General features: G+C 43.6%; 1 protein-coding gene across 2 annotated transcripts in view; it reads left to right on the top strand.

Moving 5' to 3' along the window:
- Positions 1-2,622: 2,622 nt before the first annotated feature.
- The window catches only part of LOC125455208 (prostaglandin F2 receptor negative regulator-like), a 51,342-nt gene continuing 34,250 nt past the window's right edge, over positions 2,623-19,714 (top strand). For both annotated transcript variants that reach the window (XM_059648837.1, XM_059648836.1), the window contains exons 1-3: positions 2,623-2,822; positions 13,476-13,814; positions 18,390-18,734. In XM_059648837.1, coding sequence (XP_059504820.1) covers positions 2,771-2,822; positions 13,476-13,814; positions 18,390-18,734 — 736 coding nt within the window. In that variant the 5' untranslated portion in view covers positions 2,623-2,770. The remainder of the gene's footprint in view (positions 2,823-13,475; positions 13,815-18,389; positions 18,735-19,714) is intronic.

The raw sequence follows: 19,714 nt of genomic DNA, 5'->3' as shown, positions 1-19,714 counted from the left end.
GGCTTGTATAAGGTTTAGGAAGGTGTAGGAAACAAGGAATGTAAAATGCTCTCGAGGGTTACAAGTTATCCAGGAAGGAGCGAAAGAAAGAGCATAGGAGAGCAATAATAGGGCATGAGAAACCTTGGCAGATAGGATCAAGGAAAACTCCAAGGCTTTTTATATGTACATGAGGAATAAGGGAATGACCAGAGAAAGGCTAGGGCTGATCATGGATTGTAAAGGGAATTTGTGCACGGAGCCGAAAGAGCCAGGAGATGTTTTTAATCAATATTTTTCTTTGTATTCACAACTGAGAGGTACCTAGTTGTAAAGGAGGACAGTGTGAACCAGACTGGCAGGCTAGAGGAGGTTGATGTTAGTCAGGAAGATGTGCTGGGAATTTTGAGGACGTTGAAGATAGATAAGTCCCCCAGGCCTGATGGGATTTACCCAAGGATTCCCTGGGTAGTGAGGGAAGAGATCGCACGGCCTTGGGCGATGATCTTTTTGTCCTCACTGTCCATGGGTGTAGTGCCGGAAGATTGGAGAGAGGCAAACGTCATTCTCTTGTTCAAAAAGGGGAATAAGGATAATCCCGGAAATTACAGGCCAGTTAGTCTTACATCAGTGGAGTACTGTTTATTGGAAAGGTGTTTGAGAGAGTGGATTTACGATCATTTCAATAGGCACAGTTTGATTTGTGATAGTCAGCATGGATTTGTGAGGGGTAGATCATGCCTCACAAACCTTAATAAATTCTTTGAAGAGGTGGCCAAACACATGATTGAAGGTCGAGCAGTGGATGTGATTTACACGGATTTAAGTAAGACGTTGACAAGGTTCCCGATGGGAGGCTCATGCAGAATGTAAGGAGGCATGGGATAGGCGGAAATGCGGCAGATTGGATTCAGAACTGGCTGACCCTTAGAAGACAAAGGATGGCACTGGACGGAAAATATTCCACATGGTGCTCAGTTACGAGTGGTGTACCACAAGGATCTGTCCTGGGTCCTCTTCTGTTTGTGATTTTTGTAAATGATTTGGATGAAAGAGTGAAAGGGTGGATTAGCAAGTTTGCAGATGATATGAAGGTGGGTCACTTTGTGGATAGTGCGGAGGGCTTTTCTAGGCTACAGAGGTACATTGATAGAATGCAGAGCTGGGCTGAGAAGTGGCAGATGAAGTTTAAGCCTGAAAAGAGTGAGGTGATTCATTTTGGAAGGACAAACTTGAAAGCAGAATACAGGGTGAAGGGAAAGATTCTTGGCAGTGTGGAGGAGCAGAGGGATTGTGGGGTTCATGTCCACAGTCCCCTGAAAGCTGCCACCCATATGAATAGAGTTGTTAAGAAATTGTATGGCGCATTGGCTTTCATTAATAGCGGGATCAAGTTCAAGAAGTGTGAAATTATCCTCCAGCTATCCAAAAGCCTGGTTCGGACACATCTGGAGTATTGTGTCCAGTTCTGGTTGCTTCATTACAGGAAAGATGTGGAGGTGTTGGAAAGGTGCAGAGGACATTACCAGGAAATTGCCTGGATTGGAGGGAAGGTCTTACAAGGAAAGGTTGAGAGAGACACGGCTTTTCTCTTTAGAACGATGAAGGAAGAGAGGTGACTTGATAGGGGTGTACAAAATGATCAGAGGTATAGATCGAGTGGACAGCCAGAGACTTTGTCCTCCGGTGGAGGTAGCTATTACGAGGGGACATAGTTTTAAAGTGAGCGGAGTTAGATATCGGGGAGACATCAGAGGCAGGTTTTTTACTCAGAGAGGGGTAGGGGCGTGTATGGCATTGCTGGAGAGGGTAATGGAGTCGGCCTCATTTGGGGCATTTAAGCAGCTATGAGAAAGGCATATGGATGATAGTATAAGGTTGTGGTGGAGGTTGGATAGACCTTAGGATTAGGGTAAAAGTCTGGCACAACATCATGGGCTGAAGGGCCTGTCCTGTGCTGTACTGTTCTATGAGTTTTATATGTTCTATCACCCTATTTTTGCCATCTCAGATGCTGCCAGACCTGCTGATCTTATCCAGCAACTTTGCTTTCGTCGTTGATGTTGTTGTGACTGTGGTCGCTGGGTCTATTTTCGGGTATCCTCCATTTTAACCTATCCCGTTTCTCCATCATTGCCTGCTCTTTCAGACTCTGCTTCGGATCTCACCATTTGATCATGTTTCTGAAGCAGAGTTGCACAAGATTGGAAACGGTAACTTTGCTTCTCTCCCCACAGATGCTGTGGAATCTGCTGAGTTTCTTCAGCAATTTTTGTCTTTTAATCAGGTTTTGGGGATTTTGATGTAAGGACTCATTCCTCAACTGGTGATAAAATTTGATCATTCCCTCACTTGTGCAAAGATTTGACATCATTTTACTCAGTACCTGCTGCTAAAGAAATGGCAGTTGTTGTTGTAAATATGATGGGTGTTGACCCAGTGTGTTTGAATAAGTGTTTTCACCATTTACAGGATTGTAACAAATGTGTGAATTCTCAATGTTTAAGTCTCTGATTGTGAGAAACTTGCACTGAATAAATAATTAACGTCACTCCTGAAATAAACCTCTCTGAGTCACATTAAGAAAATCCAGCCAGTTATATCCTTCCTCAGAAGACAGCAGCCATTGGTTTATTCTCACTGCTTCCTCTTTACAGACACTTAAACTTCTTTAACTCCTGAGAAATGGACCATTGAAGAAGCTGCAGTTGGCTGGCACACTTTGTGTTTCCATCTATTAACTGGACATACAATAAACTGTGTGGATAAACAGGGTGGTTGCTCTGGTGAAATGATCAGCGGAACTCTCTATGCTGTGACCCTGTCCCTCTGTGTTGCTTTGGGTGAGTGTTTGTTTTGGAGAGGTTCAACTTGTTGTAAAAGGTCGTTCCATGGTTTGTGCTGCTCTTGAAGTTATGCAAATTCTATACGTTTGAACTTTGAGAACTCGAGGGGAGTGTCACAGGGAGAATTTATCACTGTCTCGAGATAGTTTGGTGAAGGTGACATTGAGCTCCATGGCTGGGAACACAGAGCAGAAAACATAGTGTGCCTCCCATCATTTTCTGTCATTCACTGAATGGGAGAATGGGATTGAGGAGCAGGTTGCACATTAAAATGTGTATTCGGGGTGGATTGGATGAGTCTGCGTGTTCACTGGGTCTCATTGGGGTGGATTTGAAAGAGAGCCAACTGTTTTTATGAAATTGGTGATTTTACAGCTTTGTGATTCAGAATGCATTTCACCAATGGAGCCATGCTGACACTCACAATTCTCTGCAATCAATAATATTTAATTGGCTCCATTAAAACATCTCAAGAACTTCACAAACTGCGAATCAGTTTGAAGTTCTGTATCTGTGACAGCTCCGAACCCTGGGACTGGTCAAAACTGGGAGCCTTTCGAAAGGGAAATGTGCTGAAAGTCAGTTCATGTTATATGTGAAGGTGTTAATTGAAAGAAGGATTTTAATGGTCAGACGACTGCTCTTTTTCAAATTCTGTTTTGTAATCTTGAAATCTTCAAACTAGGCCACTGATCACCCCATGAAAATCTGATGGCAACAACGGCAGAGTGCAATCTTCTCTCTGTTGCTGCTGCTTGTACTCACTCCTGCCAGGTGATCTGCTGCCACAGTGACACACTCGTCTGTATGGAACAGCCTCACGCGCTCACTGTATCTTGTCTGTAACTGCTGTGTGACATTTGCCCATTCCATTGGAAGGTCAGCTTTGAGACAAGCTCCTGGAAGCTGTGGCTGCCAAAACTATGTGTGAGTGGCCAACTGAGGCAAGCTTCTTCCATAGAATCACGGACACTGTAGTATCCTCATTGCTCCCACCATTTCCCAGCTGTTTAATGGACAGACTATAATGTGGAACAAACTGAGGATTTCACCATCTACAGACCAAAGATAGACACTGCCTGCAGGAAATGCGATTTTGACAACTCAACTAAGATCGCGATTGCATTTTCAGCACAACAGCTGCAAAGTGAGTTCAGGAAGCTTAAAGGGGGAAGCAATATTTGCTGTGCAGTGTGTAATTTCACTGTTCCCAAAATCACAGAAATGTTCTGATCAAGAAGGAAGCCATTGGTCCCAGCATTTCAGTACTGGTTTTCTGAGCACTTCAACTTTAACTGCAGGAGATCAGTGAGATCCTAAACAAGTATTTTTTGTCAGTGTTGACTGTACGGAAGGATATGGGATATAGTCGGCATGGGGCAATAAGTAGTGATATCTTGAAAAGTGTCCATACTATGGAAGAGGAGGTGCTGTATGTTTTAAAATGCATAAAGTTGGATAAATCCCTAGAATCTGGTCAGGTCTATCTCTGAACTTTGTGGGAAGCTAGTGAGGAGATCTCTGAGACCATTGCTGAGATGTTTGTACCATCAAGAGCCAAAGGTGCTGTGTCAGAAACCTTGAGGTTTGGCTAATGTGGTACCATTATTTAAGAAAAGTAGTAAGGAAAAGTTAGGGAACTGTAGACCGGTGAGTCTGACATCAGTGTTTGTTAAGTTGTTGGAGGGGATTAGATGGCACAGGAATTACTTGTATTTGGAAATGTAATGACTGATCAGGGATATTCAACATGGTTTTGTGCATGAGAAATTGTGTCTCATTAACTTGATTGAGTTTTTTGAAGAAGAGACAAAGAAGATTAATGAAGGCAGAGCGTTAGACATTGTCTACATGAACTTCAACAAGACATCGATAAGGTTCTACATGGTAGATCGTTGGCAAGGTTAGATCTTTCTGGATGCTTTTCAGACAGGTGGCCTGTGATCAGCGATGCGTCGCAAGGATCAGTGCTGGGTCCACTACTTTTAGTTGTCATTTATATAAATTATTTGGATGTGAATAGGGGACATATGCTCAGTAAGTACGCAGATGACAACACAATTGATGGTGTCGAGGACATTGAAGAAGGTTATCTCAGAGTACAATGGGACCTTGATCAGATGGGCCTATTGGCTGAGGAGTGTCAGATGAAGTTTAATTCAGATAAACATGTTGTTTTGCATTTTGTTAAGGCCAATCAAGGCAGCGCTTGTACAGTTAAAGGGAGAGAATTGGGGAATGTTGCTGAGCAAAGCTCCCTTGGGGTGCAGGGATAATGAGAACTGCCGATGCTGGAAAATCTGAGATAACAAAGTGTGGAGCTGGATGAGCACAGCAGGCCAAGCAGCATCTTAGGACTACAAAAGCTGACGTTTCGGGCCGAGACCCTTCATCAGAAAAGGGGGATGGGGAGAGGATTCTGAAATAAATAGGGAGAGAGGGGGAGGTGGACTGAGGATTGATAGAGGAGAAGATAGGTGGAGAGGAGAATATAGGTGGGGAGGTAGAGAGGAGATAGGTCAGTCTGGGGAGGATGCACAGATCAAGGAGGCAGAATGAGGTTAGGAGGTAGGAAATGGAGGTGTGGCTTGAGGTGGGAGGGGGGCATAGGTGAGAGGAAGAACAGTTTAGGGAGGTGGGGACGAGCTGGGCTGATTTTGGGATGCAGTGGGTGGAGGGGAGAGTTTGAAGATGGTGAAATCAACATTGATACCATTGGGCTGCTGAGTTCCTAAGCGGAATATGAGTTGCTGTTCCTGCAACCTTCGGGTGGCATCATTAGGGCACTACAGGAGGCCCAGGATGGACATGTCGTCTGAGGAATGGGAGGGGGAATTGAAATGGTTCACGACTGGGAGGTGCAGATGTCTATTGTGAACTGAGCATAGGTGTTCTGTAAAGCAGTCCCCAAGCCTCCGCTTGGTTTCCGCGATGTAGAGGAAGCCACAACGGGTACTGCAGATACAGTGCTTCAAAATCTCCCATCCAACCACTGCATCCCAAAACCAGGCCGGCTCGTTCTGCCTCCCTAACCTGTTCTTCCTCTCACCTGTACCCTCCTCTCATCGCAAGCAGCACTTCCATTTCCTACCCACTAACCTCATCCCGCCCCCTTGACATGTCCGTCCTCCCCGGACTGACCTATTTCCTCCCTAACTCCCCACCTATACTCTCCTCTCCACCTATCTTCTCCTCTCTCCATCTTCGGTCCACCTCCCCTTCTCTCCCTATTTAATTCAGAATCCTCTCCCCATCCCCCTTTTCTGATGAAGGGTCTAGGCCCGAAACATCTGCTTTTTGCTCCTAAGATGCTGCTTGGCCTGCTGTGTTCATCCAGCTCCACACTTTCTTATCCCTTGGAATGCAGATGTATAATTCCTTGAAAGCGGAGTCGCAGTTCGAGAGGGTAGTGAAGAAGGCATTAGGAGAGCTTGTCTTCATTGGTAATTGCATTGAGATTAGACATTAGTCCACTTTTAGAATATTGCGTTCGGTTCTTGTCTCCTTGCCAGAAGAAAGGTGTTGCTAAACTTGAATGCTTTCCAAAAAAAAAGAGAAGGGTGTTGTGAGGATAATACGATTTGATCTATAGGGAGAGGCTGAACAGTGTGGGGCTATTTTCCCTGGATTGTTGGAGGCTGAGGGGTGACCGTATAGAGCTTTATAAAATCCTGAGGCGCACAGATGTGGTGAACATCCACGGTCTTCTTTCCCAAGGGAGGAGTTCAGATCCATTGTTCCCTGAAGGTGACAACGCAGGTCAATAGGGTGGTCAAGAAGGCATATGGCATGTTTTCCTTCATTTGACGGCGTATTGAGTACAAGAGTTGGCAGGTCATGTTGCAGTTGTATAGAACTTTGGTGCGGCCACATTTGGAGTACTGTGTACAGTTCTGGTCGCCACATTACCAAAAGGATGTGGATGCTTTGTAAAGGGTGCAGATGAGGTTCACCAGGATGTTGTCTGGTATGGAGGGTGCTAGCTATGAAGAGAGATTGAATAGATGAGGATTATTTTCATCTGAAAGATGGAGATTGACGGGGTGCCTGATTGAAGTCTACAGAATTATGGAGTATAGACAGGGTGGATTGCAAAAAGCATTTTTCCCAGAGTAGGGGGCTCAATTACGAGGGGTCATGAGATGAGGATTATTTTCATCTGAAAGACGGAGATTGACGGTGTGCCTGATTGAAGTCTACAGAATTATGGAGTATAGACAGGGTGGATTGCAAAAAGCATTTTTCCCAGAGTAGGGGGCTCAATTACGAGGGGTCATGAGTTCAAAGTGAGAGGAGGAAAGTTTAAGGGAGATATGCGTGGAAAGTTCTTTGCACAGAGGGTGGTGCGTGCACGGAACGTGTTGCCAGCGGAGGTGGTAGACACAGGCTCGATAGCGTCTTTTAAGATATATTTGGACAGGTACATGGATGGGCAGGGAGCAAGTGGACACAGACCCTTAGAAAATAGATGACAGGTTAGACAGAGGATCTCGATTGATGCAGGCTTGGACGGCCGAAGAGCTTGTTCCTGTGCTGTAATTTTCTTTGTTCTTTGTTCTTTGTAAGGTAGTCCAAAACTGGAGGGCAGGATTTTAACAGGAGAGAGGAAAGATTTAAAAGTGAGCTAATGGGAGACATTTTAACGCAGAGGGTGGTGTGTGTCTGGGAAGAGTTGCCGGAGGAGATGATGCAGGCTGCTGCAATTACAGAATTGAAAAGGCACCTGGATGGCTACATGAGTAGGAAGGATTTTGAGGGATCTGGCCAAATGTTGGCAAATTAGACTTGATCAGTTTTGGATATCTGGTTGGCCAAGGCCAGCTGGATCGAATTGCCTGTTTCCTTGCTGCTCAGCTCTAGAAGACAGAAGACAAAGGAGCAGAAACATTCCATTCAGCCCATCGAGTTGCTTGTCTTTCAATGACATCAAGGTTTCTCTGACAATCCCCAACTTGAGCTTCTTGTTTTTTTCCTCTATTGTCCCTTGTTTTACTTTCTGATTAAAAATCTGCCTTTCTCAAATTTAAACATGAATGTTTAACCATGAAACAAAATATTTAAACATCAACATGAATGACCCAGCCTCAACAGCACTGTGTTGTATCGATTTCTCCTCACAGTGAACAAATTCCTCATTATCTCTGCTTTAAATGTACACCCCCGTATTCTGAGATTCTATCCTCTGCTCCCAGACTCTCACACCAGAAATAATTTTTATGCATGTACCCTGTCAAATCCTGTAAGAATCTTTTACGTTTCAATAAGGTTACATCTCGTTCTTCGATGTTTTGATGAGTGCAAGTACAAGCAATTTAATCTCTCCCCATAAGACAATCTTTCCTCACTGAATACCTGCCCAGTAATTGCTCTGTGGACAGCCTCCAATGACAGGACATCTTTCCTCTGCTCAGGGACCCAAAACTTTTCATAATATTCCAGTTATGTTCTGAATTTGTGCTTTGTATAGTTGAAGCACCGCTTCCGAATTTTATTCTGTTTCCTTTGCAAATAAAGGCCAAATCTCCATTTGACTTCACTATTACCAATGGAACTTGGATGTTAGTTTTTTGTGATTCATGGGCATTGACTCCTGAATCCCACTGTGCGGAAGCTTTCTGCAGTTTTTCACATTTCAACCATATTCATCTCCTCTATTCTTCCTGTCAAATTGAATGACCTCACATTTCTTCACATTATATTCCATCTGCCAAGCTTTTGCCTTCTCACTTTCCAAAGTCAATGTCCCGATGCAGACATTTTGTCACTACTTGCCTTCCCAACTATTTCTGAGTTATCCTCAAACTTGGTGACAGTCCATTCACATTCCTAATACAATTCATTACAATATAATGTATATAATTTTGGCTGCAGCACTGATCCCTGTTCAAACCCAATAGCTGTTGGTTATCATCCTGAAAATTCCCCTCTTTGTCAGCCAATTCTCTATCCATATGCAGAAACTACTCTCAAAACCATGGGGCTCTTGTTAAGTATCCTCGTGTGTGTGATCTTGTAAAATACTGACTGAAAATCCGAAAGTATTGCATCAATGGCTTCCTATTTTACTAAAGGCAAAATACTGCATATGATAGAAATGTCAAGCAAGCACAGGGAATGCTGGAGAAACTCAGCAGGCCTGGCAGTACCAGTAGAGAGAGAAAGAGAATGAATATTTCATGCCAAATCTGAATGTGTAATTGAGCTGTCATTTTGTCCAAAATACAAAGTGTTTTCAAGGAAAGAGTCATTCACTTATTGGTTTTTTTAACATTAATGCCCCTGGTGACCCCGTTGACCACTGTTTTTCTGAGTTTGTACACTCTGCCTGTTCCTGTAATGCTGCTGCCTCATCTTGCTTTGTCTGCCTCCAAATGCTTTCTCTTTCACCCTGCCCCCTTCTAATTAGTTTACTAACCTCTCCACAACCCTCGTTGTTCAATACACCAGGACACTAATCCTAGCATGGCTCAAGTGAAGCCTGTCCCAGGAGAACAGCCCACTTTTACACCAGTGACCCATGAATGAAAACGTATTCCACCTCAACCAAACTCCAAACAACGTCTTTCACTGATTGACTCTATATCCCTATTCCCGTTTGTCTGTGGCACAGACAGTAATCCAGAGATTCTTATCTCAGAAGTTCTGCATTCTAATTTAGCTGCAAACTGTTCAAAGTCTTTCAGTGAAACCTCCTTTCTTGTGTTTCCAGTGTCATTGGTCTCGACATGGATGATGATGACTGGATACTGCTCTTTCATGTCCAAGTTCTTCTCCGACTCTGAGGAGATATCCTCGACCCTGGCACTGGTCAGGCAGCCTATCCTTCGGGAATTATGCTCATGTCTGTAGAGAGCAGGATCTATCCCCGGCATTATACTGTTTCCTCCCACAATGACATTCCTATTTCCTCTCCCCACTTGAATCACTCCCATCCCAATGTCCCATGGACAGTTTGCACATTCTCCCTGCAGTCCCCACGCTTGCCCACACACCTTGTAAGAACCTTATAGCTGCTGGATAACTGCAGGAGCTGAGGCTCCTCAGATGTATTTCCATGGAACCCATTTTGGCCTCATATGCATCACAGCGTCCTGTCCCTGATAAATGACTCTTCTTCAATTCCCTTATCCAAGATGTGTCAGCACCTTCTGCAGAAAGGTTTCCAGGGAATTTTCCACTTCCTTCATGTGATGCAATGTCTGCAGTTCAGACTCCAGCTCCTAAATCAAACTTCCTGAAGCCGTAATTGGCATTAACCAGTGTTTCCCATCAGCACATCAACAGGGACAAAATGGTGGTGAAATTGAGTTAAGAGGTGTATGCTGTTAAGATTTAACTCTTTGTTTAAATATAAGATGGAGCAAAAATTATCTTCAGTACTTTTGTCTTTTCCAAGTAAAACACTTTGTTTTGTGCCATCATTGGCCTGATCACTGCCCTCTGGAACTAAATCTCTCAACCTGTGCCTCTTGGAACAAAAAGAGAAAATACTGGGGTTCTGATGCAGAATCCCTGGACTCGAAGCTTCCCACGGATGCTACCAGGCCTGCTGAGTTTCTCCAACAATTTCTGTTTGTATTTCAGATCTAAAACATCCGCAGTCATTAGTTTTATCAAAGAATCATTGGGGTAGATTAGGGGCCAAGCGATGCAATGTTTCCATGGGGATTAGGGACACAGAATAGACAATAGATGTTCCCGTTATGCCTTCACTGCAGAAGAGGAACCTGATACTGTCACAGGCAGGCAGTGAATGAGGCAAGATATTGACTGTGATCCAGGAGAAAGTGCTCAAGGTCAGAGGCAGTGATATAGAGATAATGACCTCAAGAGTGACCCCCACAATGGGGAATGTGAAAAGAGGATCCAGAGGCAGTCATTACCAGTTCGAAGAGCATCTGGTCGATCCAGTCCAGTCCATGTCCCTCAGAGAGGTGCTGCTGCATTCAGAGAGAAATCAATGTCCTTTACTTCTGCTGCTTCTTTCTACCAGATTCCCTCATTTATATTCACTGTTCACTGGCCCTGTGAACACAATTCTCCTCTTCTCAGTCCCACATGGTTTACTCAGTATCCTCAGACTCCTGACTCGCCTACTACCAGGAACATCCTTTCTGCATCTAACCTATCTAGACTTGTTGAACTTTTGTAGAATTATTTGAGACTCGTCCTCAAATTCTTCTGAAGTGCAGTGAATTCAATTGGAAATGATTCAACTTCTCTTCATGCTGAATATCAACATCCAAGGGGTCAGTCTGGTAAATCTTTGCTGCACTCCCCCTGTAGTAAGAACATCCTTCCTCAGATAAGGAGAGAAAAATTCCTCACAATATTTCATGTGTGGTCTGTCCAAGACTCTGTATTACTGTAGTAACACATCCCTGCTCCTGTACTCATTCTCTCACTGTGAAGGCCAACACAGTATTTTCCCTTTTTACTGCCTGCTGCATCTGCAACATTTCTTTTTAGTGACTGGTGTGCAAAGACACCCAGGTCTCATTGTACCTCCACTACTCCCCAATTATCATCCTTCAAATATGAATCTACCGGCTTGTTTTTGTATCAAAGTGAATAAGGTCACATTTTCCCACATAATCCTGCATCTGCCATGCATTTGGCTAGTTACTCAACTTATCCAATTCACACGGAAACATTATGGCATCCTCCGCACAACTTACCCTCCCACCCACCTTATGTCACTAGCAAACTTGAACATATTATGTCTATTTCCCTCATCTGAATCATTCATATATATTGTGAATCGCGCCATCCTACTGCTGACGTGTCCCATTAGTCACTGGCTACCAGTCAGAAAAAGATCCATTTATTCCTGCTCTTTGTTTTCTCTTTGTTTGCAAACTAGTTCTCCAAAAAGTCTTAATATACAACACCCAGAGCCAATTTCCTTTAATTTTACACATTAATCTCTCATGTGATTTTCTCAAAAGCCTTCTGAATATCCAAATACACTACATCCACTGTCTCCCCTTCATCAACTCTACAAGTAACATGCGTGAAGAGTTCCAGTCAATTTGTGAAGCTTTTGTAAATCCCCGAAGCCTCAGTTTTCAAAGTGCTCTGTTATTAAATCTTTTATATTGGAATCTAACATTTTTGCCAGGAGCACCATCAGGAAAATGGTCTATAATTCCCTGTCTCCTTTTTAAACAGTGGGGTTACATTAGCTACCCAACAACTGTTCAGTATCTGTAGGACCTTGGCAGATGACCAACAATGCGTCCATTATTTCCAGGCCCACTTCCTTAAGTGCTCTGGAATGGAGATTATCAGAGCCTGCAGATTTATTATCTTGCAATCTCATAAATTTCCCCAACTATATTTGTTGACTAATCCTGATTTCCATCAGTTCCTCCTTCTCAATGAACCCTTTGTTCCCCAACATTTCTGGAACGTTACTTGTATCCTCCTTTGTGAGCTCAGAGACAAAAGATTTCACAAAGTTCCTTCACCAGTTCTTTGCTCCCCATTAGGAATTCTAGTTTCTGACTGGAAGGCAACAACATTTATCTTCATCAATCCTCTTCTCTTTAGATCCCAACAGAAAAAACCATTCTGGTCAGATTTTATGTTCCCCTCAAACATACGTTTGTCTATTATTTTCTTTCCCTTAATCATTCCCTTAATCATTCCGTTAATCCCTTAATCTTTGCAATAATCAATCTCTCCTCTGTTCTGTTATTTTGTTCAGCCAGCTTGTTTGCCTCTTCCTTGGATCTTGTACTGTCTCCAATTTCCTGTGGAAGCCATGGTTTGGTCATCTTTCCAATTTTACTTTTGTGCAGGTGGCAGTAGCTATGGTGAGGATCTCTGTACACCCCGTGTTGTTAGTCACTAACAGTCCCCATTAACAACTATTCACCCTCCCCGCCTGATCGTTAACAACTCCTTTGTCTGTCCAACTGTCTTTCTCTCTCTTTTGGCTATAAGCTTTCTTTTACTCCCGTCCTCACCCACCTCCCTACTTCCAGAAGATAAATTGACGTTTTTCCAGCCACCATCAGCCCCGAGGAAGGGTGACTGGACCTGAAACTTTAACTTGTTTTCTCCTCCACAGATTCTGCCAGACCTGCTGAGCTTTTTCAGCAATTAAGTTTTTGTTTCGATATCCAGGGCATGGAGGGAGAAACTCCCCATTGCCCCCAGTCTGCCCTCCAACCCCCCCGGTACCCTAGCCTGCGGAGCGGCTTCAGTTTGCTGAGGCTGTAGAAGCTGTATCTCTGTTAGTCTTTGACGATATCTTCCCCCTTAAAATACAGCCTGGCTTCCTCTTCTAAAGCAGCAGCCTCTTCTCAGTTCCAATCGTCACATTTGCTGCGTGTCGTGAGGAAGCCTCTCCCACGATGAATAGTCCAGGGAAGAGAATTGCAGTGTGTGGAAAGTTAACTCGTGTCAGGCAGCAGTTGGACAGCGTGAGCTCAACATGTCCCTGTTACAGCAACATCTGTGTTGCTGTTCTCAGCACACAGTGACTGAGAGCCAGGATACCAAGCACCATCAAACGATCACAGCTGGTCCTGGCAATTTGTCCCCTCCTTGTACAGGACTCAGGCTGCTGGCAGGGACCCTGTAAACCCTGGCGGGAGCTTAGAAAAATCTGACAGCTGTTCATTTACTTTTTATATTTTGAAGGTGCAAATGCCCTGGTCCTTCTCCAGTCTCCGGTCCTGCAACGTGTCACAGAGGGTCTCACTGCCCGATTACAGTGCACCGTGAGGAACACCGCACTGAGACGGATCCGTGTTCACTGGTACCGGGAGCGGCCAGGAAAGAGAGAGCGGATCTTGGTACATGACGCATGGAATGGCAGACATTGGTATTCAGGATTCGCTGAGCGATTCGAACCTTCCAGAGACTCCGAAAGCAGCTTCCTTCTGACCATCACAAACGTGCAGCCCAGCGACACTGGGGTCTATCGCTGCTCGGTCCGGGGACACGTCCTTGGCGGAGGAAGCCAGCTCATTGTAGACAGTAAGTAGAGTTTACATGACAATCTCCTCCAGCAATAACCCCTGGCCCAATGGATGAATTAGAAATCAGTTCGCGATGAATAAAACTGAGGAAGTGATGGAGAGTGATCTCAGGGATGGTTTCACTGCGGGTTGGAAGCTGAGCTCAGGTTCAGTGTTGGTTGAGGGCGGGTGATTTCCTGAGGGGGGTTTTCTGTGACATTGCAGGAGGATTTTGTGGGAAATATGGAGCTTTATCGTGCAGGGATATTAATTCCATTCGACTCACAAGAGTGTCAGTGCCATTGGGCTGGATGAACAGAGTCAGGGAGATTTCTCTGTGAGGTTACCCATCTGCAGGGAATCTCCTGGGGATCAGGAATGAACCATGGAGCACACAGGGACACACATATCTCTCTCCATTGAAGAGAAAACTAGTTCGATGCAGGCTAAAGGGAACCAGTCCACATCGAGCACGGGGTAAGGGAACAAACTTGGTCTCCATGAGCTCCCACAGCTGAGACTGGGATTGGTGCTGAGATGTTGTCATTATTCGACATTACACTCCATCCGTCCCAGCCATGTGACTCGGGAAGAATGATCATCGTATTCTGGGCGTTTCCGACATAATTCGCTGGAGCTTCGTTTTGACCATTCCTGAGAGCCAGGCTTCAGTCTCCATCCTGGGTCAGGTAGTTCCTGGGGCTTTCTCTTCCACATGTCCCATTGGGTAGGAGTGGGCACCCAACAGCAGATCAGATGTAATGCAGAGAAATGTGTGGACAATCAGACTGGATGGAGAAATAAGAGCAGTGGAGACAATTTCATTTCGAAGCGCAATTCTGACGGATGTGCAGGAGCAGGCAGAGCCGGGAGCAGGATCTTCAGCTGAAAACAAAAACAGCGAATTTATAAGAAAACATGAGAATAACCCTGTGAAGTCTGTAGCAAAACGAAAAAAAAATGAATTGATTCCCATATTAGGGCAACACAAAAATGTGCAGACAATGAGAACCTGGTTCATTGAACTGTTTAGACATTTCTTGGTTGAAAACGGTTTACCCCACGATCACTTGCATCTGAAAGAACAAAATATACTGTGTTTTACAAAATTCAAATTCATTTTCACTCGATGAAGGATGTTAACACAAGGTAAGAACTGGGTTTTATCGCTAAGTTGCTGGACTGACTGATTTTGAATGCGGCCCGGCAACAGTTTCCCGGCCCAAGTTGCTGTGTGCGTTCACAGCAGCTGAAGCAGAATTGTCCAGCTGACCAAAAGCAGTGAAAAATGTTCCCTTCTGATAACAAAGGAAGGAAACTTCAATCAGGACCAGCTGCACAAGTTCTCCATCTCAGTCAGTAAAATACGTGGGAAAGGTTGGTCAGATCTCTTCATGAAGAATTTGTAAAGATAAAGTTTCCAAGATCAGGATTTCAAATTATTTCCCATCAGAATCTGAATGATGGTCAGAAGATCTCACACCACTGTATAACTTTCAGGAATCAGCCTCATTGACAAGAAATTGAAGGAACTCTGAGAGGTCAGCACATTCTGCCTTCTGGTGTGATTTCCTTGTCCCACTGGGATGGTCTTTCTTTCAGGCCTTTAACAAACAGCACAAACTCTTACTGCAGAGCTATAGCACCTTGTCTGTGAATGAACGTGTTTGAGATTCATGGATATGGTTTAACCCAAACAGAAATGTAGTTCCTGATCACATTTTCCACCTTTTCAATAACCTGTCTTACTGATAATAAATTATTTTTGAGGTCATCAAACAAACTACCAATTTTTTTTTCTTTACTTTGGATCGGAAGCCAGAAGAGATACAAATTGGCCACATTGTTCATTCAGTTACACTTATAGAATGGCTTGCAGTTCATTGAGGTTTGATTACCCATGGACTCCCCCCATTTGAGTCCAAAGACTGTGATGTGAGTATGTAGTTTCTGTATGATTTTAATATCATTGAGTTTGGAAATTGGATTCTGAATTCATGGCATGTCAGTTTTGGCCTCTGTCTCTGATGGGACTCAAAGATTTACAAGTCAATATTTCTGAAGTTGTGATGTAATTTTAAAATATGAATCTGACAGGAACAGTTGTTGGAGTGCAAGTGGGAATTTGTCTGCATTTGGACAGATTTTATGAGCAAACAAAATAAACATTGAAATCATTAGGGCACTTTCAAGTGTGAAAGTGGATTGTTTTCTGTTTGAGAGAAAGAAATATTGTTTGGAAAGCATTATTGTTTCAATTGACAAAGTCCTGGCAGATGTTCCTTTAAATGGCAGATGATAATTTAGGACCTTTTGGAAGTTGGGGATCTCAATAAACAGTTTAATTTGAAAATTGCCACCATGAAAGTACCACCTTAATCCCAACTGTCTGTCATCTTTTCATTAGCCAATCCTCTGTCCATACAAGTCCCCAGATCAAGTACTCTCAGCTACTTAATAAGATGGATTTGTGGCACATTATCAGAAGTGTTTTATGATAATTATTATAGTGGAGATGACTGTGAGTGAGCTTTCTTCCTAATCTGCTGCAGATCATGTGCTGCGGTTTGACCCAAAACTCCCACAGGGAGGGAATTCCAGGAAGTTGACTCAGTGGCACTGAATGAATCGTTAGGTATTCCCAAGTTCGTACAGTGACTGGCTTGTAGGGGAATTTGCAGAAGGTGGTTGTTGGGTTCCAAAGACATAAGGAACAAGTCCGCAGACTTCTTAAATATCTGTCTTTATTGCCTCTTATAAGTAGGCTAGAAAATTGCAAGTTGTGATCTCTGCAACAGCATTTTCAATCAGTTTTCTTGTGCATGCTTTACTTGATCCTCTCTGAAACCACAAATAGTTACCAGTAACTTCTCTCAATCTATTCTGCGATGTCTTCTTATGGCTTACTCTGGGAGGTTAATGCAACTGGTCCCCACACCCTAACCACATGAACTAGCCAACAATGTTTTTGACACATGCTTCCATATCTGCTACAAACCGATCTCCGCAGTCTCAGCCTCACCTGCAAGTCAGCCTTTTGCAGTAGCATTTGTAAATTTAACACTTGTTATTCTGTTGCTTCATCACACAGTTTTGAATCTTCTCCGTTGTGTGTTCCCATGTATCTACTGCCCTTGTCCTTCCAGATGGAAGTGATTGTGAGTTTTGATTATAAGACCATAAGAACATAAGACATAATAGTGGAAGTAAGGCCCTTCGGCCCATCAAGTCCACTCCGCCATTTATTCATGGCTGATGGGCATTTCAACTCCAGTTCCCCGCACTCTCCCCATAGCCCTTGATTAGTTGTGAGATCAAGAATTTATCCATCTCTGCCTTGAAGACATTTAACGTCCCGACCTCCACTGCACTCTGTGGCAATGAATTCCACAGGCCCACCATTCTCTGGCTGAAGCAATGTCTCCTCATTTCCGTTTTAAATTTAACCCCTCTAATTCTGAGGTTGTGCCCACGGGTCCTAGTCTCCCCGCCTTACGGAAACAACTTCTCAGCGTCCACCCTTTCTAAGCCATGCATTATCTTGTACGTTTCTATTAGATCTCCCCTCAACCTTCTAAACTCTAATGAATAGAAGCCCAGGATCCTCAGCCGCTCATCGTACATTAAACCTGGCATTCCAGGGGTCATCCTTGTGAATCTCCGCTGGACACGCTCCAGTGCCAGTATGTCCTTCCTGAGGTGCGGGACCCAAAATTGGACACAGTATTTGAAATGGGGCCTAACTAGAGCTTTATAAAGTCTCAGAAGCACATCACTGCTTTTATATTCCAACCCTCTTGAGATAAACGACAACATTACATTCTCTTTCTTAATCACGGACTCTACCTGTAAGTTAACTTTTAGAGAATCCTGGACCAACACTCCCAGATCCCTTTGTACTTCTGCTTTACAAATTTTCTCACGGTTTAGAAAATAGTCCATGCCTGTATTTTTTTCCGAAAGTGCAAAACCTCATATTTTCTCACGTTGAATTTCATCAGCTGTTTCCTGGATGACTCTCCTAAACTGTCTAAATCTTTCTGCAGCTTCCCCACCTCCTCAGCACTACCTGCCTGTCCACCTATCTTCATATCATTGGAAAACTTCGCCAGAATGCCCGCAATCCCTTCATACAGATCATTGATATATAAAGTGAACAGCTGCTGCCCCAACACTGAACCCTGCAGGACACCACTTGTCACCAGTTGCCATTCCAAAAAAGAGCCTTTTATCCCAACTCTCTGCCTCCTGTCAGACAGCCAATCCTCAATCCAAGCCAGTAGCTCACCTCGAACACCATGGGCCCTCGCCTTACTCATGCTGCAGAAGATATTGGAAAGTCCAAAATTTTGATGAAATTCTGAAGAAAATTGAGAAATATTATCTGACAGATTGTTTATCTAAATGTTTATCTTTACATTGATGGATTTTGTTTGATCTGAATCAGTCACAGGTGCAGATCAATGGTTTAGTGCAGCAACCTGTTTTCTCTGTTCAATTCAAAACTCCTCCCACCCTGTCAGACCCTTTCAATAAGGCAGCACAGAGAATCTGTTCTTGTGGAAATAATCTAATTGTTATTTTTGCCATAAAGGTTTCACTGGTCCAGTCCTTCTCCAGTCTCCGAGCCTGGAACATGTCACCAAGGGTCACGCTGCCTGGTTACAGTGCACCATGCAACATGCCAAAGTGATACACACCGATGTTCATTGGTATTGGGAGCAACCAAGGCATTTCATGAAACACGTTATAACACATGAAATGAAGAACAACATCCAAAGGAGCCCAGGATTCACTGATCGATTCCAGCCTTCCAGAGACCCCTCCAGTAACAGCTTCATTCTGACCATCACAAACGTGCAGCCCAGTGACACTGGGGTCTATTATTGCTCAGTCTGGGGAAGGATTTATGGGAGAGGAAGCCTGCTCAATATCACCAGTAAGTAGAGTTTACATGACAATCACTTCGAGCGAATAGCCCTTGCCCGATGAATGAATTGAAGAGCTGTTTGTAGGTGTCACTGGCTGGGCTTGCATTTATTGCCCATCCTTAACTACCCTTGAGATGGTGGTGCTGAGCTGCCTTTTTGAGCCACTGCGGACACCCTTTGGTTACCATTCTTGATTTTAGGTCAGGCTCCGACACAATCTATTCAGATCGTGTGAAATGGCTCTTCAAAAGCTATGATCGGAATTAATGGAGAAGCTTTAACTGGATGTTGGGAATTCCCCAAATCCTGCCATGGACCAACTTGACTGGAAACATTTAACATCTTGCTATAATGCTGACCAATTAAAATGTTTTAATAAATTTAGACTGTGTATTCCTCATCCACAAATAATGAGCCATTGGAATTTCATGAGCTAATTTGCAAAATTTCATTCTAATTGCCTGACAGAGTGACCAACCGATGGACCACTGTCCATTCCTCATGGCCTGGTACTTCGGGCAGATTCTATTTCCTCATTAGCACTTTATATTTCAAGCAATAACACTCAGGGATTGAATCTGATTCCATTTCTGAGGAGGCTTTTTGTTAAAACTCTCTCGATTCCGCATCCATTCATTGCATTTCTGTTTAAAAAGATTTTCTGAAAATACCAGACATGTTATCTGCACCTTCATTCTTTTCTGTTGCATTTTTGAAAATTTTTTCTGACCACAGTCATTCCAATCCAAATCAATATTTCAGAGATTCCTTGTTTGATGACTCCAACTCTGTGAAACTGTTATGTCGTCGCAACACAGCCAGAAATCCCATTTTCAATCTCTGTTAATATCTCCAATGAATATTTTCCCTCCATTAATCCTGCAGAAAATCAAAGAGGACCATCTGGCAGCATCAGTGATTGACTTTTTGATAGTCTCTCTAAATCTTCATTGCTTTACCTGCTTGATTTGAAGCTGAAGGAAATGGC

Source organism: Stegostoma tigrinum, chromosome 9 (assembly GCF_030684315.1).
Source record: "Stegostoma tigrinum isolate sSteTig4 chromosome 9, sSteTig4.hap1, whole genome shotgun sequence".
In the NCBI taxonomy this organism is placed as follows: Eukaryota; Metazoa; Chordata; class Chondrichthyes; order Orectolobiformes; family Stegostomatidae; genus Stegostoma; species Stegostoma tigrinum.
Note: the sequence above shows the minus strand (reverse complement) of the source record. Positions and strands in the feature narration are given on the sequence as shown.